Source organism: Triticum urartu, chromosome 5A (genome assembly GCF_056163025.1).
Source record: "Triticum urartu cultivar PI428250 chromosome 5A, HENAU_Tu73, whole genome shotgun sequence".
NCBI lineage: Eukaryota > Viridiplantae > Streptophyta > Magnoliopsida > Poales > Poaceae > Triticum > Triticum urartu.
This window is the reverse complement of record NC_141877.1, coordinates 443,520,059-443,542,479: the sequence shown is the minus strand read 5'-3', so window position 1 is coordinate 443,542,479 and position 22,421 is coordinate 443,520,059. Positions and strand designations below refer to the sequence as shown.

At 45.1% G+C, this 22,421-nt stretch overlaps 2 protein-coding genes across 3 annotated transcripts; both read left to right on the top strand.

Moving 5' to 3' along the window:
- Window positions 1-783: 783 nt before the first annotated feature.
- LOC147971827 (uncharacterized) lies at window positions 784-1,790 on the top strand. The gene is made up of 2 exons (XM_087524140.1): window positions 784-1,333; window positions 1,411-1,790. Exons 1-2 carry the CDS (start codon window positions 784-786, stop codon window positions 1,788-1,790), a joined length of 930 nt encoding a protein of 309 aa, XP_087380266.1.
- A 5,249-nt stretch (window positions 1,791-7,039) lies between these two features.
- On the top strand, window positions 7,040-13,303 carry LOC125509548 (uncharacterized). 2 transcript variants are annotated; one of them, XM_048674536.2, is made up of 10 exons: window positions 7,040-7,196; window positions 8,274-8,381; window positions 8,502-8,578; window positions 8,654-8,708; window positions 10,536-10,653; window positions 10,949-11,097; window positions 11,511-11,618; window positions 11,704-11,823; window positions 12,646-12,819; window positions 12,935-13,303. In XM_048674536.2, the coding sequence occupies exons 2-10, from the start codon at window positions 8,313-8,315 to the stop codon at window positions 13,034-13,036; spliced, it is 972 nt and encodes a 323-aa protein (XP_048530493.1). In that variant the 5' UTR covers window positions 7,040-7,196; window positions 8,274-8,312; the 3' UTR covers window positions 13,037-13,303. The 2 variants fall into 2 exon arrangements, with proteins under 2 accessions (XP_048530493.1, XP_048530494.1); XM_048674537.2 differs by lacking the exons at window positions 7,040-7,196; window positions 8,274-8,381 and adding an exon at window positions 9,506-9,645 and having other exon boundaries at window positions 8,500-8,578.
- Window positions 13,304-22,421: the final 9,118 nt, after the last annotated feature.

The following is a 22,421-nucleotide window of genomic DNA, read 5'->3' as shown; positions in this document are numbered from 1 at the left end:
CCCTCGGACCGCGGCGTACTCCAGGAGAGGCAGGTCGGCCTCGACTCCAGTGACGTCCTCTCGTCGCAGCGTCAGGATCGAGGCGGCCAGGCCGGAGGGTAGCCCAGCTCTGCCCATCCCCGAGCGGGCGGAGCTTAGGGCCGCCGCCCGGAACCTTGAGCCAGGTACCCCGCTCGTCCCAGTAACCCCCTGCTACTTGCTCGTTTTCCGCTCTAGATTCCGCTCCGTTAGGCCACCTGGCTAAGGTGGCAACTGATTCGGCCATCATGTTCCGGGGGAGATTGGCCCCCCGCTAGTCCAGATCGCGGCGATTCGTGCTTGCAAAATCCTAGACGGGCACCTTGCCGAGGCACGGGCTCGCCTCCAGGACGCCTCCGTCTCCTCCATCGTGGCTCCGCGCGGGTCTGCGTCCCGTGCAGCCATTGTTCCGACTGAGATCCGGGGCCGCACCCGTTCACGCACCGCTGCCCTCCACGCTCAAAGCGCATCCCGAGTATTGGGGTCAAGCAGCCCCCCAATGGCTTCATGATGCGGACCCTATTCTGGAACATCCACGGCTTCGGTCAAGACGGCCGCCGCCGCCAACTCATCGAGTACATGAGGAACGAGCGAATAGACATTGTAGCCATTCAAGAAATGATGCGTACGGAGTTTGCGCTGTCGGAACTCGAACATTTGAGCTCCGACTTATTTGCTTGGCACTAGCTCCCTTCTAGTGGGAGCGCATGCCACTCGGGTGGTATCCTTCTAGGTGTCAAGGATGCCACCTTTGAGGTCGGAAGCATGGACCGTGGTGAGTTCTTCGTCGGCATGGAGATCTTTGAGCGTGCCCTCAACTTCAAATGGGAGGTCATTGCCGTTTACGGACCGGCAGACCATAGCCGCTCAGAGACCTTCCTCACTGAGATCCGAACGGAAGTCTTGGCCGCCCAGCTTCCGGTTGTGCTGGGTGGAGACTTTAACCTCATTCGGTCTGAAGAGGATAAAAGCAATAATCTGGTCAACTTTCCCCGGATGCAAATGTTTAATGGCTACATCGCGGACACGGGGCTCCGTGAACTAGACAGGGTCGGTGCCAGGTTCACCTGGACCAACCGCCAGGCCGACCCGACTAGGTCGGTCCTTGACCGGGTCTTTGTCTCCCCGGAATGGGACTTGCGGTGCCCTCTCGTGTCGCTGCGCGCGATTACTAGGATCGGTTCTGACCATGTCCCTCTACTTCTCTCCTCAGAGAACGAGCGACCCCCCCAGCCTCCCCGCTTTCGCTTCAAGACATTCTGGTTGAATCAGCCCGGGTTCGCTGCTGCGGTTGCCGCTCGGTGGCATGAGGCTCGTGAGGCACCCACCGCTCCCTCTCGGCCGTCGACTCCTGGAATTTCTGTGCTAAACGGTCGCGCCAATTCATGAAAGGGTGGGGTGCTAACTTAGGTCGCGACCTCCGAGAGCGGAAGAGAACTCTCCTTGAGGGCATCCAGGCACTAGACCTTCGGGCAGACGCCGCGGGCCTCTCGGCCGAGGAATGGATGCTTAGATACGACTTGGAAGACCAACTCACGATCATCTACACGGACGAGGAGGCATACTGGCGCCTCCGAGGTACGCAGAATTGGGTCCTCAAGGGGGACGCCAATACAGCTTACTTCCAGGCAATCGCGAATGGCGCCGACGCCGTAACACCATCCCCTTGCTCTGGGATGGTGATACCTTGCTACAACAGCCGGAGGCCATCCGGGCCCATGTTGATGGCTTCTACAGAGACTTATTCTCTGCCTCCCCTCGGGGAGGATTAGCCCTTGCCCACGATATTTGTCCGCCCCGATACTGTGTTTCAGAGGAGGATAACGTTGCTCTAACGGCGCCGTTCTCTGAAGCTGAAGTATGGCGGCCATTAAGGGCATGAACTCATCCTCGGCCCCCGGCCCCGATGGCCTCCCAGTAAAGTTCTTTTAAACTTTCTGGGAGTCCATTAAACCAGAGGTCATGGTCCTATTTGAGGAATTCTACGTTGGGTCCATTGATCTCACCAGGCTCAACTTTGGAATTATCACCCTCATTCCCAAAGTTACGGGTGCCTCGGACATCCGCCAATTCCGCCCAATCACGGTGATCAATGTCATCTTTCGCATCCTCGCGAAGGGGTACGCCAATAGGGTGGCCCCAATTGCGGACCGGATCATCCACCCGGATCAGTCGGCATTCATCCAGGGCCGCTATATCCTGGACGGAGTCCTAGTGTTTCATGAAGCACTACACGAGGTGCATTCCAAGCACCTCACGGCAGTCTTCCTGAAACTGGATTTCCACAAGGCCTATGACACGGTTAGCTGGCACTTCCTACGGGAATGCCTGCTTCGGAAGGGCTTTGACGAGCGATGGGTGACCCGGGTGATGCAGATGGTGTGCTCAGGCAGAACCGCAGTGAATATCAACGGCGAGATTGGCCCATTCTTCCCCACCTTTTGTGGGGTGCGCCAGGGCGATCCATTCTCTCAGTTCCTGTTCAACGTTGTGGTAGATGCCCTGGCAGCCATCTTAGACAAAGCAAAAGCTGCGGGCCACATCAAAGGCATTGTCCCACACTTAGTAGGAGGGACCGGCTTGTCCCTCCTACAATATGCGGACGACACCATTATCATGGTGGAAGGATCGGCGAGCGACATCATGAACCTGAAGTTTCTCTTGCTCTACTTCCAGCAGATGTCTGGCCTCAAGATTAACTTCGATAAGAGCTCAGTGATGGTTCTGGGATATTCCGACGCCGATCGCCGGAGTATCGCAGACCGGCTCAATTGCCTGCTCGGGAGTTTCCCCACGACTTATCTCGGGATACCCATTAGTGACTCGAGGCTCACGGTGGCCGAGCTTCGGCCCACGGTAGGCAAGCTCCATCACCATGTGGAGCCATGGCAGGGAAGGTGGCTTTCCAAAGCCGCCCGAGCAGTGCTGATCAACTCGTCCCTATCTAGCCTGCTCCTAGTCATAATGAGCTTTTACAGCCTGCCTGAGACTCTGCACCATGAGATTGCCAGGGTCCAGGGTCGCTTCTACTGGGCCGGTGAGGGAGACAAGCAGAAATACCACATGGTGCGATGGTCTGAAATTTGTAAGCCTCGTGATCAGGGCGGGCTTGGGATAATGTGCTCCAAGCGGATGAACATTACCCTCCTAACTAGATGGCTTTGGCGGATTACGAACGGCGAGGGTGGCCTGTGGCTCCGCATCATTCAGCGGAAATACCTACGAGGCCAACCCCTCGCCTTTTGCCAGCGGTCCGGTGGTTCCCAGTTCTGGCAATCTATCATACAGCTGCTTCCGGTCCTTCGCATTGGATCCTCGATTACGGTCGGATCTGGCACTGCCACGCTGTTTTGGTTCGATCGCTGGGCTGGTGATGCCCCCTTCGCGGATCGTTTTCCTGACCTGTTCTCCATCGCGGTAGACCCGCGGATTTCGGTTGCGACGGCCCTTATTGACTTAGGGCGTCTCGCATTCCGGCGCCAGTTTGGCCCGGCAGAGACTGCGGCTTGGGATGACCTGATCGCGTGCATTGCGTTCCACGAACCTGTGCTGGAGAATGGAGAGGACCGCACTCGATGGCGTCTAGAGCCATCCGGGCTTTTCTCCACCACGTCGCTCTACAAGGCGATCACCCCTACCCCGGGCCCCGCGGCGCTTACCGCCATCTGGGAGATCCGGCCCCCCTTGAAAATTAGGATATTCCTGTGGCAATGGATTCGTGGCCGCCTTCCATCTGGGGTGGAAGTTCTAAAGCGCAACGACCCCGGCGATGGCCGTTGCCCGCTATGCGGGCCGGAAGAGGATTCGAACCATATCTTCTTCACCTGCCTGTCCACGCAGTTCCTCTGGAGCTGTTTCCGCGAGATGGTTGGGGGTAGTTGGGCCCATAACAACTTCCCCGATCTTTTCGCCGAACTCCAGGCACTGCCACCTTCGTCCCGCCACATTAGCTGGCTGACCATCGATGTGCTTGCCTGGACGCTGTGGACTATTAGGAATAAACTTGTGATTCAGCGTATACCTCTTCGACGCGCTACTGATGCTTTGTTCAAATGGTCTGGTTACTTGCAGCTTTGGCGGCCGCTTAGCCGCCCTAGGGAGAGAGACGCCATCACCTTCATCATCACCCAGCTTCGCGCGATGGCTCTCCGCATGGCTCCGCAGCTTCCCCCACCACCACCCGAGCCAGATTAGCTATTCTCCGTCTTCGACGCTGCCGCCGTGTGTTGGTTGTGCCACCCTTGTGGTGTTTGGGCTTGTTGTGCTGTGCCCACAGCAGACTCTGTGGTGTATGTGTTGTTCGTGAGTTTGTGTTGGACCTTGTTGCGGTGGCGTTGTGTGTGTGTGTGTTGGATGATACCTTGTTGACTTGTGCTTGGTGGTTGCTTTATTTATAAAGCGGGGCGAAAGCCTTTTTCGGTAAAGCCAGTCCTCCTATTGAACGTGCACCAGCGTCAAATACCCGACCCAACGCCTGAAGTGAGCCGCAAATAGGCCGGCCCAATCCGGCGAGCTCACTTGAGCAATTTTGTTGAGTTTTCTCATCGGTGTTCATGTTGGGTTTTCACAAAAAACAAACCAATCTATAAAATAGAAGATATGTTAGAAAAAAAATGTTCAATATGTGTTTAAAAAAGTCAGTCTGTATTAAGAAATGCTCATTGTCTATGGATTTTTTACCATACATTATGAAAAGTTTACTGCACATATAAAAAACTTTAGCCTGTATTAAAAACATCGCCACATATCAAAGAAAGTTCACTGTACATTAAAACAAGTAAAATGTATATAGAAAAAACGTCAGTATATTAATAATGTTCCATGTGTATTTGAATTTTTTCACCATATATTAGAGAAATTTTTATAGTGCAAAAACAACTATACACAATTAAAAGTGAAAAACCCTATGGAAAATAATCAACCCAGAAGGAAAAACAGAAAAATAAAAAGACAAATACAAAGAAATAAATAGGCCCCTGAGTGCCACACGTGTGGCACGAAGCAATTCCTCCTTGACTTTTGATGGCATGTTTAGTTAACGAGGATGTCAACTTTATTTGTGAAGCATGGTAACTTTCTATTTGAATGGCAAGTTTCAGTTTTTTGGGTTTTTTTGGATGGTAATTTTAGTTGTAAAAACATCAGTGTGTGTTACTTCGTGCCCCACACGTGACACTTATCATTTTGTTCTTAAATTTACATGAATATTTATTTACATTCTATAAACTTTTTATAAAATGTCAATAACATATTTGTGATACACGTGAACATTTTTTAAATATCACAAACATTTTTTGGATGCACATTGAACATTATATGAATACATGTTAAACATTTTTTTAAATACATGATGAACAGTTTTTTTCAAATACACATTGAACATTTTTGTATACACATTTTATTTTTCATATACACGCTGAACATGTTTTGATACACATGGAATATTTTGCAATACATGATGAACATTCTTTTCAAATACATGTTTGAATTATTTTTGGATACATGCCAAATATTTTTCAATTTGCGCTGGACATTTTTTGAATACATGTGAAAACATTTTTTTGAGTGGTACGGACATTTTATACAAATTATGCGAAGAAAGTTTTACACGAGACCATTTTTTAAATGCGCAATGACACTTTTAGAAATGTAAGTAAATTAATTGTTGGAATATATGTATTTAATTTTTTTAATATAAAAAACATGGGATACATTGTGATGTATATTGTGCGTACGCTGTGCCATACTTTCAGAAAAGAAAGGCTTATTTTTCACGACAGAGGCTTCCAATGTTTGAAGGAGTTTATTTATGCTGGTGCTGTATTAACATCAGGAAACCTTCTGTTTGAAGAAGGGGCACTGCCGATGGTTGATGGTCTTGTTGTAATATATCGTGTGTCAATGGTTAATGCCCATGGATTCCACTTGTGTATCGAGCACCTCCAAGACTGAAACATGCACAAGTTCGTTTGTACAAAGAGGGCGCAACATTTCTTTTAGTCGCTTGTGCAGAATTTGGTATAATGAATGGAACATATACTCATCCTAACCGTCTCAGAGTAACTCCAATAGAACATGCCAATAGAGTGAATTATTGCTCCGAGGAATGTCCCACCAGAACCGTGATAGATCGAGAACTAGCCGCTAGTACAACTAGGCAGAAAGGTATATCTCATTTCTATTATGTTTTAGTGGCTCATGGTTCCAACAACCATTATATTGCTTTCTATGTATTTTATGAGAGAATTCCTTGTTTGGCCCTTTTTTCTTAAAATGCGGTTCCCCATTTGGCCCAAAACAAAAATTTCTGCCCTGTTTGACACTAGTTGTAAGTTTTCTTCACTTTTCTCATGTACAATTTATTTTTATAGTTGCAACATTCGAAGTGTGTACAAGCTTCTGAATTTAGGCACTTATTTATTTATTGTTTTGGTCCAAATGGGGAATCACATTTTAAGAAAATTTACAACTTTTAGGCACGATGGCTATGTACAAATTGTTGAATCTCTGATCGTTTTTGTCATTGCAATGTTCAAGTCACAATGTAATGGATGTTCTCTGCAGTATCAAGGTCTACAAGTAACAATGAGTGCATTGTTGGTTGGAATGGCTTGGTTTTATGCATTTGTACATTTGTTGCCTACTCTTATGAAATTGAGAATTCAGGCAGATTTTGAATCAACTGCTGCAAAAATAAATAAATAAGAATATTTTATTTGTGAATGCCTGTCATCCTAGGAAAGCATGCAGCCAAACTTGTATAGCTTTGAACATATAGGATATATAAAATATTAATATTGGGATTATGGAGATAATCTTCAGTTTATTTTGGGATATTTGATTTGTTAGGCACAAGGAAGCTAAGTCGATAACTAAAAGAAAAAGAGATGACAAAAAAAGATTTGATAATTAGAAATCATGTATTTTATGGGTAATTAGAAATCATGTATTTTAGGGATAATTAGAAGTTTATATATTTTTTTAAACTGTATTAACCAGATTACGTGGTGCCTGGAGCGTTGTTGGGCCGGCCCAGCCGCCATACATGCCGGCGGGCGCGCGACCTGTGACTCCGGGACCCCCATTCGCCGCCGCTCTCCCCTCCTCCCGCTCCCAGATCACGCCGCCGCACACGTCGCCGCCGCCGGACGGGTCAGGCGGCCATCACCGCTGCGGAGGTGAGCACCCCCTCATCCATTCCCTCCTCCCCATTTCCACCGTCATCCCCTCCTGCCCTCTCTTCCGTCCGCTGGCGCGCCACTCCCTGCACCCCGTCGCCGTCCATCTCCGTGAACCTGTGACTCCGTGAACCGGCGAGCCTCCTCGCCGCCGTAGATTTACTGCTCCCTTCCCCCCATTCCCCTCTCGCTAACCCTCTCTCCATCTCACTCTGCGTGAATCGCCTGTAAAGAAGACTGCGCTGCTCTCCCGCCCCCTCCCCCTCCCCCTCATCCTTCTCCCGTCGCCCCTTCTTCTTCTCCTCCCCACGCTCCTCCTCCGTCGCCCGACATTTCCGCCCACTCTCCTCATCCCACGTTTCTTTGCTCTTCTACAACTGTGTTATTCTGGCTAGGATGCATTTTCTGGACCATGGTCTGTCTGCATTGCCGACCTGATTTGGGACTTATTTTGATCTCTAAGTTGCTGCTGCTGACTACCTTAGTTAGAAATGATGATGCAGTGCCAGCGTGATGCAACTGTTTGGGCTATGGTTTCTTTTTAGATATGTGCTTATATATGATTCCATGCTAAACTGATTGCAGTTGATGTTTATGTATGATGATGCCATGTCTTTGTTGCTTAGTTTGTCAGAGGTGCAAGTATGATTATCTTAAATGATGGCGTTTTTCTGTTTTGCTTGGCTCATTTATGTGAACGTAATCATGTATAAACAGTGGAGGCAACAATCAATGTCTAGATTTTTTTTAGATGGACGGCATCAGCAAGAAAACGGCAAATGCTAATACTGCGAGCTGTAGGCTTGGCTTGGTTGCTGTTTCGTGTTCATACATGGCCATGATAGTTACAAGGGCACCTACGGACCGATGCATGAGAGCGACATGGCTAGGATGTCAAATTTACGTTTTATCTACTACTACAATGGCACAAATTGCTGCAACCAGCTTAATATGAGTAGGGCGCCACTTTTTAACTTGTGTACATTGTTCCGTGATAGGAAATTGTTGAAATACCCATTCCTATCCAGGAGGTCTATGGGACTTATTATCACTTTCTTCCCCTCTTTGTTTGTGCAGGCCGCTGCTGCCGCTGGGAAAGCTTAATCACCAGCAGCCATGTCCATCAGATCTCTCATCGCAGCATCCAGGTCCAGACATGCCCTCGCCGCTGCCACCATCTCTCAGGTTAGGTGCCCCTCCCCCGCGCTTCCTCGAGCTCTTTCTTTACAACAGAAGCAGAACACTGATTCACAATATCTTTGAACTGATCTGATGTGTTTTACTGCACCTTGTCTGATTGATCAGGCAACTTCCAGGGCGCACCAGCACGCCTGCATGCCTCCTCTGCTCTCGGGGCTTGGACCACTCGCGCGCGCCTTTAGGTATAGTCTGTGATGCCAGCCTGCCTCTTGCTTGTGGAAAGAGCTGAATGAATTGTTCGTGCTATATGTGTGCAGCTCAAGCGCTGCAGTAGCAGATGTCAATTCAGGTGTCCGTGTTATGGAAGGGCAGGTGTGTTACTCCCCTCCCTAAATCTACCATGTTCTGCTAATTGTGTGTGAGCGTACAATCCATTTCTAAGTTTGTAGTAGCTAGAAGAATATGCGCACTTCGCCGTGCTGGCTAGTGTGGCCCTGGCTGATGTGCTGTTTAGAACCACTTCAAAATGTTGCTTTAATACTATATCTGTATAATGAGTTGATATCCATATATGTATAGTTTAGCAGACAGAAAAAATAACACCTCTTTTTCTTGGTCCGAGTAAATGCAATGCAAGTACATTAGAGAATCAAACCAGAATGCTATTACCGAGGTGGGATGGGTCTATTCTATCTAGGCGATACATTGCATTAGTTAAATTGAACCACACACCATAATATCTTAAGTTATTGTACTTTGTGGACGTTATATGAGCCTTATAGGTTTACGGCGTTGCCCTACTTTCTCTGTATATATAATGAACAATCCACGAATACATGCATTATGATTTTGGTAGACATTATCCGCCTTGTGCTTCACCAAAAACACCATAGTTAAACCCTTGTAACGTAAAAGATGGGGAGGTTTGACACACACTTTATAAGCCACCCTCCTTCACTTAGGCAAGGGTTTGCACACACTGTAATCTGACATCCATACGCAGAGAAAAAGCTCCCGGAGCACAGGACTTAGGGTCTTTACCTCCGCCGCAAGGGGCCTGAACCTGCAAAAGCTTCTGTGTCACACTTGCACCTAGCGTGATCCTGCTACTTCCCTACCCCTCTCTCGTACTGTCAGGACTTCCCTCACGACACTCTCTGACTCCCCAGGTCGCCGCCACCGCTGCGTCCTCTCCACCTGGCGCCAGCCGATGCACGCCCTCGCACGTGCCGCATCCCTCCTGCGTCGAGCCATGGCTTGCCTGCCCCAGCTCGGCGCCATCGGCTGCGGCACCCCGCTCCTCGCCAAGGTCTTGTTCTTGCACCCCATCCTCCCCATGTCTGTCACGTTGGTGCTCCGTGAGGCTAGAGCGACGTGCTCCGCCAGTTTGAATACGTGAGAGTTAGACCGCATTTGGCTCATTGGATGGGTAGGGTTTACGGGGATTTTAGAAACTATGGATTTGGGCGTCTCTGTTGGGATGGTACCAAGATCCCATCGATCAGTCAGGATTTGTGGAGCAGTTGACACTGATTTTTGGGCGGTTTGGGTCACATTCCTGATATATGGGAAGAAGAAATCGCCTATGCTGCTATGTGCTTCTACTCTAAGAAATTAATTTTGGGTAATTTTTCTTCTTACTTTTCACCACCCGAGGGGCATATATAACCGAACAGCTTCCACAAGTACAGTGGCAGAACAATAGAATTAAATCGCTAAACAGAGTGCCTGTTTTAACCGAATTACAATCAACAGTAATTAAGACAGGATGCTAAATAACAGCAGCCGTTGGATATGGCCGTCAGGCTTGTGCGCCATTGGATAACTGAACTTGTACCTCACTTGTTTGGTGCCGATAGATGTATGTGCTAAAACTGCCCCTCCTTCTACGACCTGACAGATGACCAGATACCACTTTGTGAACAGATTTTGTAATGGGTTTTATTCCTGGTCGCTTCTAGTTTGGAAATGTAGCGTTTGATTGAGTGTGATTCGGGTTAGGTATCAACTTACTCAAGGGTACTTCTAGATCCAGATAGCAATGATTAACAAATATGGGCCTGCTTGAGTTCTATCTCAGTAATGATTAGCAAATAGCAACAATGTGTTATGTTCAAAAGTTGGTTTTCTGTATCTTGGCTATATTTCCTGGCATGTGATTCTAATTCTGCCTTCTCAGTTAGCTTTCTTCATTTGCAGATTTTGCCAAATGTCTACTCCAAAGGGTATTCTACTCTTTTGGCTCCAGCAAATGAAGCGCTGATTCCACCGGAACTTCTATCTAGCAAGACTGTCTGGACACCAGACCGAGAGCTTGGTGTGTTTCTAGTGTTCCTTATCCATCTGTTGCTATGACATTGCTGTTTCTCTTGAGTGCCCTATGGGCTATTTTTATCTAACTGACAGAGATTTCTTCGTTAACTCTGCGCTCTTTGATTGAAAATTGAGCTTCACTGAACAAGATTTTTCATAATGGGACAGAACTTGATGTCACTTTTTATGTAGTGATAATTGGCTAATAGAAAGCTATATATATATATATATATATATATATATTATTTTCACATTATGCTGAGTTGTAACTTGTAAGTAATATTAATATTTTATTACAGGGCAGTATGAGGACCTAGTAGCTAGAGTAACAAACTTCCATAATGAGGACAACGGATTCATGGTTTTGGATGGTGATGTTTTTGATGTTCCAATTAGGAAGGATATCGTTCACAGGGTAGTAAGGTGGCAGCTTGCTAAAAGGCAACAGGTGCACACTACGATCTCTCTTGTTCTGTTGATTGACTTAAGCTCACAAGCTCCCAAATCATGTGATCTGTATGTTGGGTGTAATATCAGTTACTCCCTCAGTTCCAAATTACTCGTCGTAGAAATGGATGTATCTAGAACTAAAATACATCTAGATACATCCATACCTGCCACAAGTAATTCGGAACGGAGGGAGTACATTCTTAAGTTCAGATATTTAGGGAGTGTTCGGTGATCCACTAGCTCCACAAATCTGAGAATCTGCAGAGCATCTACTCCCCCGCTCCTGGACTTTTAACTAGCGCTCCACCAACTCCCGGAGCGAGAGTGTGGAGCGGAGGAGAGCCGAACAGGCCCTTAAGTTCTATCTTTCTAATGCACGTTCCGATAATTGCATGCACCTGTCTTTCACAGGGGACACACTCAACTAAAACTATCAGTGAAGTGAGCGGCACAGGAAGAAAGCCTTACAAGCAAAAAGGAACTGGAAGAGCACGTCATGGAACATTGCGTGGTTGTCAGGTTATACTACCCTATCTTGACATTCCTCCATTCATATAAATGGTATTGAATAGGCTTCGGAGATATCTCATCTTGTTTGAAACAGTTTCGAGGAGGTGCAACTATGCATGGCCCGAAACCACGAAGCCATGCATTCAAGTTGCAGAAGAAAGTGCGACGTCTGGGACTTAAGATAGCCTTGTCTGCTAGAACAGCTGAGGGGAAGGTATTTGCTGCCTTACTAAATCATTGTGTATCTTCCTGGATGTTCTTGTGTAGAGTTAGCTCCTTCCTTATCCCAAGATAACTATTTCTGTTACAAAATGGATTCTGCATTAAATCATGAACCCTTGTTTAGTACTAGTATGCTTCGGGCAACAGTAATGATCATGTTTATTACTACCTCTGTACCACAATATAAGACGTTTTTGCAGTTCTAATTGAATTGCAAAAACGTATTATATTATGGCATGGAGGGAGTATTTGCTAGAACTATGCGAGAATTAATGTGCTGTTTCAGAAGCTGTTGATCAGCATGTCACTATGAAACTGTTTTGCTATGTTTTATGCTTTCTAGATCCTTTCACGATATTTTGTACTTTATAGATCCTTCCTGAAGTTCAGAGAACAGACCACTTATCCCTAGTTCTAATGGAGCATGAACTAGTTGTACTTTTTGATCAATATCATGTATTTGTAGAATGGTTTCTCTGACTGCCTTGTCTTCTTAGACGATTTACTTTTAGGTTGTCGCTTATGAGATGTGACATTGAGATGGTATTGTTTCCACGGCTTCTTGAAAGAGTAAAAGCTATTGAAATCTATCGATCAGTGTGTAACAATTAATTTGTTTTATGCAATGTTATTTTCTTCTGGTGCTGCTCCCAAAAATTCTCGAGCACACAAAGTGACAAAGGAAAAACTTGACCATCTGTTATCCTGAACGCAAATACGTATACATGAGTTGGCCCGGAACTCTCCATCTGAAACCATTCTCTGCAGTAACTACGTATGCATGTATAGTTTACTTGACCATGTTTTATTGTAGCTCTGCATCTTCGAGGACCTAGAAGTCCCCAGCCACAAGACGAAAAACATCGTGCAGTACATCAAGCAGATGGACGATACGAAGAAGGTTTTGTTGGTGGATGGAGGCGACATTGATAAGAAGTTAAAGCTGGCCACTAAAAATCTTCACTACGTGAATGTCATTCCTTCGATTGTAAGTGTCTGGGTATCTCAGCGGCTTAACAATGATTAACAGTCCCATTGTGGTTTTCGCAGCAGATATTGTGACCCAAGAATAGTGTGCTGATGTTTTACATGTTCAAATGCAGGGCCTCAATGTCTACAGCATCCTGCAGCATGACACCCTCGTAATGACTCGAGACGCCATCAACAGAATCGTGGAGCGGATGCACACCCCCATCAGCCGCTAGCAAAGCAGGGCTTCAAAGAACCTTTCTATGCATACGACGTCTTTTATCCAGTTTTGGTACAGCCGTTCATGAGTAGGCGAAAGTGCAGCCCAACCCTTTGATTATCTGTTGTAAGGAGATCGTAGCACTAGTGTTTTGTTGCAGACGCTTTAATGAGAAATGCTATGGAGAACCTGCGGATGTACCCACTTGGAATCCCACCCCTTTTCGTACATCCCCTTCATAATACACTAGAGGACTGTGCTTGCTTTGCCGCGCCGTTCTTCACTTGTGGGGTTAACTTTTCTTTTTCCCCAGCAGGTTATTGTGGATGATTGTTTTGTTTTGATTTTATCTATGGTCTGGATTTTAATTATGTTTTGATGGTGTTTTTTAATTCGTATATTGTGTTGTGTTGCCGTTAGATATGGTATTTATTCTAATTTGACTGTGGGGTTGTTCAGCTCGTGTTTGTGGTTTTTTTACATGTTTCGGCCTTGGTGCCAGTCGGTGGTGGTTGTGATGTCCTTGAGAGCTCTTCTTCTGTGCGCGAACCATTGAATTGTTGATATACATTGGCTGACCCATGAAGTTCTTGCTCGCTGTGCTTGGCTTCCTTCTTCGCTGGCTAGCCTAACTTTTTTTTGCTTGCCTTACTATTTAAGCTAGAAAAAACAGCCATCGTGTTTCTTTTTTGAAACACTCCATTTAATCAAAAGATATTGTGAATTAGAAACTATAAATTTTAAACTACATTCACAAAATTTTAAAATATTTATGGAGTTTAGACAATATCTGTGAATTTGAAAAAGGTTTGCAGATTAAAAAATGTAGGCAGACTTTAAAAATGTTCATAAACTTTGAAAATATTCATCTATTTGGATATTTTTTACTGATTTAAAAATGTTCACATATTTTTAAATATTCATGAATTTTAATGAATATTCATGGAAAGTAGAATAAAAACAAAAACAAAAACAAAAACAGGGAAATAAACAGGAAAAGCCCCCCAAAAAAATGATTTCGCTGCAAATCAAATGTCAGATTTTTTTAGCATGGCAAATGGAATGCCCAAGATTGCAAATTATGTTTTCGTGAGAATGGCAATTTCCTTTAGCAAGTATGGCAAATCCTAGCCGTGTTCAGTTTTTATGCCAGAAATTGCCATGGTTGATAGAGGAAATTGTCATCCTCATGACAATATAATTTGCCATGCTTAAAAATCTAACGTTCTGAAAGAAATACTATGAAATTGATAAAAAAACACAGGAAGAAATAAAAAGGGAAACCATGGAATACCTTCTCAAAACCGGAAAACTATGTGTTATTCTCAACCAGCGACACATTACACTTACAGACGGGCCCCACAATGATCCATAGCCTCTGATGCACCAAGAGGCTTGAAATCTAGAGAGCTTAGTATCTTAATATACATTGTATTCCTAGCCTAACTCTGTATTCTTTACTGAATCCCACACGTATTTGACAAAAATCAGTTCGTACGGATGACATTGGTCATCATTAATGCGTACTCTCATGTATTTGTACAACAATCATCACCTGTTATATCATTTATTTTTGCTCTTTGACTATCTAGAGCGGATGTGAGTGTCAAATTAATTAAAATGCTTATCTACAAATAAATTATTATTATTATTATTTTATTATTATGGGAATGCCTAACTTCATGGTTAGCTTTATTCAACTCAAATAACATTTAAATCATATGTTGGAAAAACAACAACTCAAAAGAAAAATTCTGCTAAAAAACTTGAGATAAAATCTAGTGTGAGTCCAGCTACAAGGACGGAGGATCAACATGCCCGTGAGAAAAACAATATCTTCACCGTTAGGAGTGCATATTGACCGGGACAAGATATTTTATTTTTTGAAAGAGGAGGCAAAAGATTTGTCTCATTCATTAATCAGGGGAGAAGACAAGGTTTAAGTTGGAGCCACAGGAGGCCCACTGAATACAAAAGTCATTACTCTCGCGACATGAAATTTGCGTTTCGCACCTGCTAGCACCCAAAGCCTAGCTTCCTCCTTCAAGTTTCGCAAGATGATTTGGGAGGCGTCAATTTCTTCCGGAAGGACCCTCGCATTTCAACCGGGACAAGATTTCATTGTTTGGGCCCTTGAGAAAAATGACATCTTTGCCATTAGGAGTGTGTATCGACTAGCAGTTGACGAAGCCTCGGGGTGATCACTTCATTTAGAACTAATCTCGATGGTTGTCCAGACGGGTGGAAGGTGATATGGTCTTGCCTTGCGCCATCGAAGGCTCTCTCTTTCTAGACCAATTCATTCGCAACCTGGTGCAATAAACACATGAGGAATTTAGAAGTGCACGACAACTGCCTTGTTTACCATATGGAGGATGAAGATACTTTCCATGTGTTTTATGCCTGCGCTAATGCGAAGAGGCTATGGCTGACAATGTCCTTGGAATGGGAGCTACATGCGTTTACAAGCATCCAATCTAGTCATGGCTGGTTCTTCCCTCTTGTGTGCAAGATTGATGAGTCCATGCGTGTTCGCCCGTTGATTCTTCCAGGAATGAGCTTATCCATGCAAAGCCGGCCCCACCTATGGATGTTTCTGTAAGATTATCAGTTATGTAGCTTCTCTTTAGTCGTTGGACGTGGATACAAATGGAGATCATCTAAAGGGAAAGATGGTGGACCGGACATGCTTCCCAAATACCGAGTCTACATGAAATAACAATAATGACGATGGCTAGCACATATTTTCTTCAAATCATAGTTCCATTAACTTCATCAAATGCAACAAGCCATGGGGAAGATTAACGGCGCACCGGCAATGCCAATTCCAATGGAGCAAGAAGGCATGGCGACAGAGCAGTACACACCATCAGATCCTTGTCATAATCCAACGAAGATAAATGAGGAAGCTACTGAGGCTCTAGATCCCGCCGCCAGTGGAGGTGCTGGGGGCGGCGAGCAATATTGGATTTAGGGCCGGTGGGCCGCTGGTTCCCGTAGCTGATGGGGAAGAGATTGTGGTGGAGATGGTATGATACTGATATGCTGCTACCCTCTGCTTCTGTTGTGCCGCTGTCGTTCCTGATGTGCCGCCATGCTATTGCCCACTGCTGTCAACCTGCCGTCACCCATGAAGCTCTTGCTCACTAAGTTTTGCTTCCTACTTCGCTGGCTAGCCTAAGTTTTTTTCTTTGCTCGCCCCACTCTTTAAGCTAGTAGAAACAGCTATCGTATTTTTTTATTTGAAACAATCCACAAAATAAGTTAAGGTTTAAAAATATTGTGAACTTTAAAGCCATAAATTTTAATAAAATATATTCACAAAATTTTAAAATATTCTTGGATTTCAAACAATATTTGTGAATTTCTAAAAGGTTCTCAGATTAAAAATGTACTGACTTTCAAAATGTTTGTAAAATTTGAAAAATCATTAATTTGGAGATTTTTTTATTGTTTCAAAAATGTTCACGTATTTTTTAAATATTCATGGAAAGTAGAATAAAAACAGGAAAAACCTAAAAGAAAATGATTTTGCCGCAAATCAAATGTCAGACTTTTTTAGCATTGCAAATCGAATGCCCAAGTTTGCAAATTATGTTATCACGAGAATGACAATTTCCTTTAGCAAGCATGGCAAATCCTATCATGTTCAATTTGTTTTTTGCAGAAATTGTCATGGTTGATGAGGAAGTTGTCATCCTCACGACAATATAATTTGCCATGCTTAAAAATCTAACGTTCCGAAAGAAAAACTATGAAACCGATAGAAACACAAGAAAAAAGCAAAACCATGGAGTACCTTCTCAAAACCAAAAACATATGTGCTAGTCTAAACTAACGACACATACACTTACAAATGGGGCCCACAGCGATCCATAGCCTCCGATACACCAAGAGGGTTAAAATCTAGAGAGTTTGGTATCTTAATTAATATACATTGTATTCCCAGCTTAACTCCGTATTCTTTACAGAATCCTACACATATTTGACAAAATCTATTTGTACGGATGACGTTGGTCATCATTAATGCATGCTGTCATGTATTTGTACAACAATCGTCGCCTGTTATATCATTTATTTTTACTCTTTGACTATCTAGAGCGGCTGTTAGTGTCAAATTAATTAAAAGGCTTATCTACAAATAAAAAATACATTATTATTATTATTATTTATCACGGGAAGGCCTACCTTCATGGTTAACTTTATTCAACTCAAATAACACTTACATCATATGTTGAAAAAACAACAACTAAAAAAAATCTGCTACAAAACTTGAGATAAAATCTTTTGTTTTTGTGTGTGTGAGAGGGGGGGGGGGGGGGGGTGGGTTCAACCACAAGGACGGAGGATGAACATGCCCGTTCACCATTTGGAGTGCATATTGACTGGGACATGATTTCATTGTTTGGCCCCCTGAGAAAAACAATATGTTCATCGCTAGGAGTGCATATCGACTAGTAGCCGACGAAGTACCGGGCCCTTTGATCGCTTCATTTAGCACTAATCCCGATGGTTGTCGGGACGAGTGGAAGGTGATATGGTCTTGCCTTGCTCCACTTAAGGCTCTCTCTTTCGCTTGGCGTATAGCGACCACTTCATTTGTAACTTGTTGCAATAAACACATGAGGAATTTAGAAGTGCATGACACCTGCCTTGTTTGCCATATGGAGGATGGAGATACTTTCCATGTGTTTTGCGCCTGCGCTAATGCGAAGAGGCTATGTATGACAATGTCCTTAAAATGGGAGCTACATGCGTTTACAAGCATCCAATCTAGTCATGGCTAGTTTTTCCAGCTCGCATGCAAGATTGATAAGTCCATGCGTGTTCACCCGTTGATGCTTCCAGGAATGAGCTTGTCAATGAAAAGCCGGCCCCACCTATGGATGTTTCTGTAAGATTATCAGCTATGTAGCTTCTCTTCAGTTGTTGGAGCCTTGGAGGTGGATACAAATGGAGATCATCTAAAGGGAAAGATGGTGGACCAGACGTGCTTCCCATATACTGAGTCTACATGAAATAACAATAATGACGATGGCTAGCACATATTTGCTTCAAATCATAGTTCCATTAACTTCATCAAATGCAACAAGCCGTGGGGAAGATTAACTACTCACCAGCGATGCCAATTCCAATGGAGCAAGCAGGCATGACGACAGAGCAGTACACGCCATCTGATCCTTGTCATAATCCAACCGAAGACAAAGGAGGAAGCTGCTGAGGCTCTGGATCCCGCCGCCAGGGGAGGTGCTGGGGGCGGCAAGCAACATTGGATTTAAGGCCGGCGGGCCGCTGGTTCACGTAGCTGACAGGGGAGAGATTGTGGTGGAGATGATATGATACTGCTATGCTGCTACCCTCTACTTCTGTTGTGCCGCTGTCGTTCCTGATGTGCCGCTATGTTGTTGCCCACTGCTGTCAACCTGTCATCGCCAGAGAGAGAGAGAGAGAGAGAGAGAGAGAGAGAGAGAGAGAGAGATTACTGAGAGTAGGGCCCTAAGTAAGAGGTAGGGATTTAGTTGTGGAAAAATAGACACGACGTAGGAGTTTAGCGGCTTCGCCACCGTTCGTCTTAAGTCGCGAGAAAAAATGGGACCAGTGGGGCCGATAAAACTGCGTCCGGCTACCATGACATATCCTGTAATTACACGCGTCAATTTGTCATAACTCACCCAGAGCCGAAAAATAGGAGGAAATATCGATCCTTGCAGCTTTAATCTCGTTAGAATAGGGTTTGCAAAGTGACGGGTCAGGGGTCCGGGTTCTCCTATTCTTTGCTCATTGTAAAGAATAGTTCTCGAAATGCATGGTGGGCCAGCGGCCCATGTAGAGCTTCATGCACTTGAGACAAACAGAGACAATATTGCTTTTTAGTCGGTTTTACTTATATTTTGTTTTGGCATTTTCATTTTAAAGATTTGAAAAGTATTCATGAATTTAAAAAGACATTCATGAATTTTAATATATTCATGAGTTGAAAAACAATTGTGATTTTAAACAGTAAAAAAACATGTAAGACCAAGAAAAAGGAAAACCCAAGAAAAACATGAAAAATCATGTCCTGAGAAAATCATGAATGAGACGGATAAACAAAAGAAAAAAAGCCTTCTTTCGCAAAAAAAGAAAAAAAGAAAAAAAGCCTTGGCATGCGTACGAGGCGAAGAAGTTAAATGGGCCAAGGTCCAAGCGCGGCAAGTGTGTGTGAAGAATGGCTACTATTCTACTACGCACCGGGATCCTTCTATACGTCGCTTTATGTGCCTGTTCAGTCAACCGGCGCTCGCTGCCGCACCTGGTGGGCCGGCCTACGAAACACACACTACAGTGTATTCATAGAGCGAAAGAGCCCACCAAAAAAGATGCTCCCGTGAGGAATGAAGCTAACCACTAGAGCTACTAGGCACTAGTGATTGGTTGTAGTGCGAACGTATTAAGAACATCCGTAGCCGCGCTATCTATTGCAGATACATTTTGTAAAAACATGATTTTTGAAAAAAATGTGTACACAATTTGAATGTTTGTAGATTTCAGAAAAGGTCACGAGTTAGGAAAAATTTCATGTATTAAAAAAAGTTCATCAATTTTGAAAAAAGTACAGCGATTTTAGGAAAAGTTCACAAATTTAGAAAAAGTTCACCGATATAGGAGAAAAATCATTGTTTTTGAAAAAAAGTTCATAGATTTTCAAAAAGGTCCACAAATTCGTAAAAGTTCCACAATTTTAAAAATGTTCACCAGATTTCAAAGAAAGTTTATAAAATCGAAAAAAGTTCATCGATTTGGAAAAAATAGTTCATCAATTTAAAAAAATATATTCAATTTTCATAAGAAACATTCAAAAATGTTCATTGATTTGAAAAAATCATCGATTTTGAAAAAAGTTCACGAAATCAAGAAGAATACAAATAAGGAAAAAGAAAATAAAAATAAAAGAATGTTAAGAAAAGGGAAAAGTAATCACAACCGGCCAGTGACCTGGGTGGTTACTGCTGTTTACCTCGTACAGGAGATCTTGGGTTCGACCCCACTAACTCATGCGTTTTGATTTTTGCGGGTTAAAAATTAGAAAAAAAAGATACATGGCCGGCCCAGTATGCAGTAGAGGGAGTGCGCTTCAGGCGCCCGCTTACAAAATGACGAAGAGAGGACAAAATGGGCCGTGCGGTACTGTCCGACCATTTAGCATATACTTTCATTTTGTATTTTAAATATAAAAACTTGTCCAAACACTTTGATCAGAATATCAAGTACAATGCTCAGACTATCCGTGAAAAATGTCCCCAGATACCCATGTCGTGCACCAATATTTTCTGATACCAATATAGCACAATGCTCCCTCAAAGAAAATATAGTACAATGTTGGGGAAAAAGTGTGTGTTTTAGTTTCACCATGATAAATGCTGGAGCACCAAAAAGGCTGGATACCTGAAAAGAAAATCTCGCAATAGTGAGAAAGACATGCGTGCCACCTGCAGGCTATTCTGTCGTCAAGCCATGCATATCCTTCCATGCATGCAAAACACAACACCCCAGCTTTTGGTTAGTGAATCAAGCCAGCCAGGGCCACATTTACTGGATTGACTATTAGGGCATTGACCACCCCGCCTGGCGGCCCGTACGCGCGAGGCCCCGCCGCACATTCTCTTCCCCTCTTCCTCTTTTCTTTCGCGCAATGCATCAATGCATGTGACCAGGAACACCGGCCCCCTCCCCTTTCCCTTATCAGAACGGAATCAAACCAAAACTGGTCACGCACAAGCAATCAACCGTCCCTAAGCGATAAGGATTAAACTAACCGGGCCGGCCTAATTGCATGCGCCCGCTGCTTTGCGAGGCGGGATGTGCGCTTGGCTGAACAGTCGCCACCTTGCTTGTCCCCGAGATCGGAGACCAGGCGAGCTCACCCTTATCAACAAAGGGAGGAGATGCTTTTGCCTGAGGGAGGCCTGCGTCTGCTGCACGCGGCTAATACGTTGAGCTGCTTAGTTTTATCATCGAGCTTCGTGCTAACTTTGACCGTTACTCGCAGCTTTTGGAGCCTACGCTAGGCTAGACTACACTTGGCATCACGCAGCTGCATGCATGCCGGCCTACCCCGTCGTCTTTTGGCCGTGATTGTTGACCGTTTTTCCGTACCGCTACGCCACTCCCGTGTTTATGTTTATCATTTCGCCCGTAGGTGTACGTGACTGAGGCTCTACTCCCATGTTTCGGTACCCTCCTCAGGTTCTTAACAAGGATATGCCTATAACCGCTTGGATCCATATTAGTTGTCGGTCGAACGGTTATATGTAAGTGTATATCAGTGCTAGATATATTCATTTAAGCGATAATTTATAAGGATTAAAGAAAGTATAGTAGTACGTGTTCTAGCACTCTCGTAGAGTACTTCTTCTGTAATTAAGCTGTAGTAAAACCGATAATGCACCACGTACTTTCCGTACGCAAAGTGGTGGCAAATTGTGAGGAGCATTAACACGTGCTAGTACGCCTGATATGGATATGGACAAGCTAGTTTAAAGATGGCTGCGCCACGTCCAGGTCCCTGTCTCTCGCAAACCCCGGTGCCATGCATGGGCCGGTTGCCACTGGACCTATCGACATCTCCTGTGCAGTGCTCTCTCGGGCAGCAGCCTCACCGCCGGGCGCGCATTCGCGCCCATTGGACGGTCAAACTGGACACGCCCGGCCGGCCGACAGGCCGGCGCAGCGGCAGCGCCAACGCGCGCGCGCGCAAGCACGGGGCCGGGGGGGGCCTTGCGTCTGCGTGCCTACGCATGGCCAGCGGCCAGCACCCGGCCACCTTTGGCGCCTGGAGACTGGAGCAATAAAGGGCGGTCCGGTCCGGTCCGGTCCAAGGGCTACCTTTCAAACATAGTCAAATCACGCTTCTCCACCTCACGCTCTCCGGCCTAGCTTAGCACTGTCGCCCATGCATGCATGCACGCACGCACGCACGCAGTCCTCTCTCCCTCTCTCTTCCCCGTGCGGAGCGGAGTACGTTCTCCAGTTGAGATAGAACCAGCACGCAGATGCAGCAGTGCCTGAAAAACCAACCAGGCATGCAATGCACCAGCGGGCAGTGGCTGCAGCCATTGGTTGCTGCTCATCGACGAGTGGCCGGCCAGCCAGCCAGGCCATGCATGCACGCATAGGCACGCATCGGTCAGTGGATTCAATTCGATTCAACGCAACTCAATCATCGTCGCCTGTTTATTTATGCGAGCGAGACCTGCGGGCGTTCTGGAAAGTGTGCTGTTTCCTATGCGGTTTTTATTGCTCCCAGCGGCCCATGCAGCGCACCGCAGCGCAGGCCAAGAACGACGAGCACGGGAACCCAACCACAGACAGACAACTCCCGAACTTTGATTTGAACACCATATTTTTAGATGGATTTACCG

Coding starts and splice junctions, on each gene's coding strand:
- LOC147971827 (XM_087524140.1), top strand. CDS start 784: ATGGACCGTGGTGAGTTCTTCGTCGGCATGGAGATCTTTGAGCGTGCC. Junction 1,334..1,410: donor CGCTCGGTGGCATGAGGCTC/GTGAGGCACCCA, acceptor AATTCATGAAAG/GGTGGGGTGCTAACTTAGGT.
- LOC125509548 (XM_048674536.2), top strand. CDS start 8,313: ATGTCCATCAGATCTCTCATCGCAGCATCCAGGTCCAGACATGCCCTC. Junction 10,654..10,948: donor GACACCAGACCGAGAGCTTG/GTGTGTTTCTAG, acceptor ATTTTATTACAG/GGCAGTATGAGGACCTAGTA. Junction 11,824..12,645: donor CTAGAACAGCTGAGGGGAAG/GTATTTGCTGCC, acceptor GTTTTATTGTAG/CTCTGCATCTTCGAGGACCT.